We start from the raw sequence: 5,565 nt of genomic DNA, 5'->3' as shown, positions 1-5,565 counted from the left end.
AGACTGAGGGCAATGGAATCATTTTTCTGTTATAGACGCTCGAAAACAAGGGGCCAGATAATTTCGGATTTGGAAACCACGCGAGGACAAATGTTATAGACGCCTGGTACTTTCCTTTTTGAGGGGTCTGCTCATCCGCGCTAGCAGCAAACATGCACTCGCTGTCACCTCCATGAATGAATAGTTTCTACTCCCTCCGTTCCGAATTACTTGTCACAGGTATGGATGTATCTAGATGTATTTTAGTTCTAGATATATCCATTTCTACGACGAGTAATTTGGAACGGAGGGAGTAGGTTGGTTGTTTTGAAATTGAATGCCCCTGCAAAAAAATCAAAAAAATCGAATGAATAAGTAGTTTATAGGCATCTTTCATATGATGAACTTTTGGTACACAATGCATTCCTTTCACACCATAGCATTTCACAGTCCTGTGATCAAAGTATATTCTGTAACAGCATAAGCAACTCTGGGTTGCCATATGTCTCAGAGAAGGAAACAGATGTCTGCAATGAAACAGTACATTCTGTAACTGCACACTCTTATTGAAACGGAAACTGGACTAGCTGCAAGGCGGCACTTGTCTGAACACGCGGCAATGGAATCATCTCCTCTGCAAGAGGTGCATCAGTGGGCAAAGAATCTGCATCTGGTTTGAACATTTGGAAGCCTGCGAACACGCCACCAGATATGAGATTCTTAGAAACGTACGTGACTGGTCGCAGACATTCAAGCTACCAGGGAACTATGATACGTACCTCAACAACAAAGCGAGCCCAGAGCTGGCCAGAACGATGCTCCAGCTCTCCCTTCAGTATGCTGACCTCAAGGCCCTTGAACAGATGCGCAGTCTCGAAAAAGACGTCATACTCCTTGCACAATATCTGGGCACAAAATGATTTCTATGGTTCAGGTAACATGGACCGGTTACAAATGCAATGATGAAAACTAGTGCATGCAGCATTATATAGTGACCTCAATGAGAAGATGACCAGGTTCCTCGAGCTCTTCCACTCTCAGCGGGCAGTTTTCCAGCTTCTTCTTGGCCTCGTTACCGAACTTCTCATTTCTTGTTTTGTTCTGAAGCTGCTTCAGTGACATGGTATTCACTTGTTATTCGGCCACCACACTATCTTTTAAAAACTAACCTGTGGAAAAGTATGGTGCAAACTAACAGGCAATAGCACATCATGGTTTATAGATTAAGAAAATGAATAATTACTATCTCAGGAAATGAAGACAGGATACTGCACGCTTGTTTAAATATAGTAGCATACAGATCCAAGTCCAAGAAAAAAGGTTTAAATTCTCAAACTGGTCCTAACGGGTTCCACTCTAATTTTTCTCTTCTAAAATTTCTAAGTTGGAAAGACAAATGGTCAGATCTTTAGGTGGCCTTAGCTGGGAAGTACTCATAGTCCTATGGTGAGAATTCACTATGATATGAAAACGAATTCAATGAGCATTATAATTCATATCACACGATTTCTGCAAATCGTTGGTTTCTGATTTTTCAGTATCACACATAAATTTGAAGAAGCCCACCTTCTCAGCTTTCTCCGATACACTTTGGAGGAACAGCATTTGTGTTATTGTTTTGTCCAGGAGAGCATCAATGCTGCACTGTTTTTCGCAACAAGATACAATCAATGCACTTTTTGTTTGCAAACAAACACAATTGAAAAGAAGGAGATACATCAACTATTAGAACTCAGAAGCCAGACCTTTGATGCATTTGGAATGAGCTCCCTCAACTCCTTCATCCTGTCTTGAATCAGTTGCCTGTCTCTCGGTCTTGGTCTGTGCAGTTCTTTTTTTCCGCCTTCATGCTTTATTTCAACTGAAATTTCCCTGTGCATGTCTTGAATTGTATGAACCACGCATTCTTCAGTCATGGTCCTGTTGATTCCCTTCGGGAGCGAAACAGTCATTTTGGAAGTCATGAAGCCTTCTTCGACTGAGGTAAGTGAAAATTCTCGACCACCAAAGGGATCTGGGATTGCCGATTCCTCCAACCTCAGTGCATGATCTTCTCTCTGTATTTGTGTTCCGCATGAAGTCGAAGAATCCAACCTCAGTGCATGATCTTCTCTCTGTATTTGTGTTTCGCTTGAAGTCGAAGAATCAGTCGAGTGATACGAGCAACTGTTTGGGATATTACCAACCTGGTTGGTTATAGCATCCACTAAGAATTCAGCATAATCATTGGTCTCGAGGTGTGAGTAAGAATATGCTTTATTTCCATTCGCTTGAAGGAGAGAGTGGCTTGTAGACTCTTGTTGTTTCAATCTACCATGCCACATGAAGCTCTCAATATCTTCCCTGGGAATTGCCTCAAGACCTTTGTGCATCTTTGAGTGAATTGAAGAATCTGAAGTTACAACATCATCATTTAAAACTAAAGTGCTGCCACATGTGTGCTCCTGATATTCTTGTGCCATATATGCCAGAATAAAATCATCAATATTATTATAATCCGCATCTTGTATGTTAATTACTGATGTGCAACTCAGTTTGCTGTTGGAATTGATCAACTTATCCATAAATGAGAGGTTTTTCATCTCCGGGTCGACCAGTGTCTTGCAGTGAGTGAGTTCAGATGGTGCTTCATGAACATTGGTCCACAGATCACTCTCATCTGAGCAAGTTGTTAGACCAATATCGTACGCTCCTGTAATGACATCTTCTAACATTGGAAACTCGGACGGAGTGAAGGGATGTGGTAGACTAAGGTGTTCAATGGTAAATAGCTGAGCAGAATTGTTGATCACATCAAATAAGTCATGGGCCAGAACATCTGCGGGATCCAACGATACATCTGCAGTAGGTCTTTTCAAAGAATTTGAGTAGCAGAACCCTGTGGCTGAAGGATTATGAGGAATTGAGGGATTGTAAATCTTATAGAACAGGTCCTTCATGTGTGTCGCCAGTGCTGAACTTTCCAAAACCTGAGGCTTGAGAATTTTTTACACTGATTAGTCACAAGTAAGAGACAGAGACCTTGTGAAGGAAGAGCCTCAATATATTCTATGTGAAGATTGTTGCACATCAAGTCTGAGCAATTGATGTTGTTTTTGCACACAATATGCTGATTATGCAGCAATAGTGTGAGTTCCCTAAACAATGCTGCTGGGGAGGTACAGAACCAGCTTGGTTTCAATCTAGAAATGGAACTGGAACTGGAACCGCCAAAAGTCTCTAAATCATGTTGATTCTCTTAAATATGATAAATGCACTAATGCATTTAGGAAACATGTGGGTACAATAATAACGACTGAACATACCATACATAAAGATCCCAGGTGAAGAACCCCATAAGGAATCACTGGTACAAGTAGAACTGTCTACAAATAAGAAATAAGAATTGCCACGTTAGCCATGCAAGTCTGCGTTTGCTGGTTGAACACAGACATACATTGTTGGAGAGGACAACTGAAGTGAAAATAAGTGGGTCTTACTTTGATTCCTGCTGCAAACTGAAATTGCCAGTCTTCGTGATACTGAAAAAAGTAAAGTTTGTGAAATCACTTAAAGTGCTATGCAAGTTCCAGAGAGTTGTGGTGTGGAACGAAAAGCGTAAATTTAGCTCACCTTGTACACCAAAGTTGAACGAAGATCACTGGAAGAAATCCAGCAATCTTGTCCCATAATGGCCACTTTACCAATAATTCTGTTGAAGTTAAAATCATTAGAGAATCAAACAGTTTATGTGACGTTGATTATAAGAAGTTGAACAACGCGCAATCATGCTTACTCTTCTCCAAGAGAATACGAATGACTAGACATGCGCAGTAATGCTGCCTCGATGGGGCAAAATGGATAGCTTTGATATTGGCCATCGTTAGAAGTAGGTGTTATTATCTGGTTGTCACCATCAGCTGGGCCCCCGTAATGATCTCTCGTGTTTTTGGTCATCTTGTCGACGTAGCCATCCTCCCAAGTCAAGATGCTGAAAGTTAATTTACAAATTATGCAACTGAAAGAGTGATAGTGATTAACGACAAATAAGACTAACAGTTGCAAAATTTTAGATGGTATATACTTTATATGATAAGAATGTTTTTAGTCCTGTTACATTTGACGCACCAAGTTGGTTCAGTACTACTGTCCTACAGATAAGCAAAAAATCAAGAGAACAAACAGTAGGACTTACCCATGCTTCTCGCTTTTGATTGACCAAAATACTGCATACTTCCATAGACGATCAGAACACAAGCCTCGCAACGATTCTGTGTTCAACCCCATGTGCTCACAGCTCAAACCTCATGCAACAAACACAGCAAAGAGAAGTTGCAGACTGGGAGCAAGCTGCCAGAAAATACTAGCTGCAACCGTAAGATGCGCGGCCTGCTTGCTTCCACCGTAGACAAGCTCGTCGTTTGATCAATTTGTGAGAGAAATCTAGAAGCACAACTCCCATAACTCTGCCTCCCTCACTACTCCCTTGCAGTGCAGGCCTTCCCTTTGAAGCACTTGCAAGATTAAAAGTAGGACCCACAAGAATTGCAACCACGGAAGGCAGATATCTTGGAGGTTCTGCAGGTCACTGCCATCCAAAAAACTCAGTGCCCGGGCTTATGTTCAAGCGGCAACATCTTGATGGCAGCTTGTAAAGACCTGAACACAAGAACATGAGGTTTCCCACTTGAGAGTCTGCTGCAGGTTTTTGGTTCAGAAATCATGAATAATTACTTCGAGAAACGTAGGAGAAATATAAGAGTGAAGAAATGTCCGTTGGGAAAATAGATGATCCGCTTATGCTCTCTAACTAGTACATATCTAAACATGTGGGTCATGAGATATGGAAGCTAACCAAGTTCGTACTCCTTACAGTTAATTGGCATGTCCCTTAAAGACAAAGGAATGGAGAAAAAAAAAGAGGGGGAGGCTTCACCAAGAAGAACGCTCCCCTCTTGATGTACAAGAAATCACAAAAAGGTCGCCAAGAAAAGAGTTGATTTGATTCTAGCTAGCAGAGGTTTTTATGAGACCTGGAACTTACTGGAATATGATGAATCCGCAGGAGTAAGCAAACGACAAACAGATGAGAGGTGGCGCCAAACAAGCAGGTGCCTTTGAGAGTTTGAGGCGGGCCTCTTATCAACTCCACTTATATAATTTTCAAGGGAAATAACCCTTTCAGCCACCAGCTGTCCTGTTATTAGTTAAAATAAAAATAATAATACGATCTACCAAAATACTAGTACTATATTCTCTGGTGTAGTAGAATTTGCAGTTAGTACAAAAGTTGAACAATCAACAATGTGCCCCAGAAAAATAGAACTGCTTTCTAGAGTATAAAAAAAACATAGAACTGCTAGTGCAGAGTGGAAGACATATCATATCATATCAGCATCAGGATATGAATATACTAATTCAAGTTGAAGACCCAAGGCAACGTGGCAGGAAAACGAGTTAGCACTAACGTTAAACTTAAAACAAGGAGTTGGTAGGTACTGGACTCCAGCTAGCCCTGTGATAAGTCAAAACGTTCTATATTGGTTTGTGGTTTTCCTTTTGCAGAATGAGTCAACTTCTTCCATCACCAAACATGACATACAATAA

General features: G+C 41.0%; 1 protein-coding gene across 3 annotated transcripts; it reads right to left on the bottom strand.

The window, feature by feature from the left end:
- Nucleotides 1-416: 416 nt before the first annotated feature.
- Nucleotides 417-5,476, bottom strand: LOC119354646 (transcription factor EMB1444-like). 3 transcript variants are annotated; one of them, XM_037621370.1, is made up of 11 exons: nt 5,003-5,476; nt 4,154-4,617; nt 3,755-3,949; nt 3,592-3,670; nt 3,459-3,500; nt 3,285-3,344; nt 1,725-2,954; nt 1,546-1,623; nt 976-1,086; nt 759-884; nt 417-670 (listed from the first exon to the last, which is right to left on the bottom strand). In XM_037621370.1, the coding sequence occupies exons 2-11, from the start codon at nt 4,243-4,245 to the stop codon at nt 605-607; spliced, it is 2,079 nt and encodes a 692-aa protein (XP_037477267.1). In that variant the 5' UTR covers nt 4,246-4,617; nt 5,003-5,476; the 3' UTR covers nt 417-604. The 3 variants fall into 3 exon arrangements, with proteins under 3 accessions (XP_037477267.1, XP_037477269.1, XP_037477268.1); XM_037621372.1 differs by having other exon boundaries at nt 1,725-2,948; XM_037621371.1 differs by lacking the exon at nt 5,003-5,476 and adding an exon at nt 4,832-4,929.
- Between the last annotated feature and the right edge of the window lie 89 nt (nt 5,477-5,565).

Source organism: Triticum dicoccoides, chromosome 2A (genome assembly GCF_002162155.2).
Source record: "Triticum dicoccoides isolate Atlit2015 ecotype Zavitan chromosome 2A, WEW_v2.0, whole genome shotgun sequence".
Classification (NCBI taxonomy): Eukaryota; Viridiplantae; Streptophyta; class Magnoliopsida; order Poales; family Poaceae; genus Triticum; species Triticum dicoccoides.
This window is presented reverse-complemented; position numbering and strand designations above follow the sequence as displayed.

Coding starts and splice junctions, on each gene's coding strand:
- LOC119354646 (XM_037621370.1), bottom strand. CDS start 4,245: ATGGGGTTGAACACAGAATCGTTGCGAGGCTTGTGTTCTGATCGTCTA. Junction 3,950..4,153: donor ATCAAAAGCGAGAAGCATGG/GTAAGTCCTACT, acceptor ATTAACTTTCAG/CATCTTGACTTGGGAGGATG. Junction 3,345..3,458: donor AGTTTGCAGCAGGAATCAAA/GTAAGACCCACT, acceptor TCTTATTTGTAG/ACAGTTCTACTTGTACCAGT.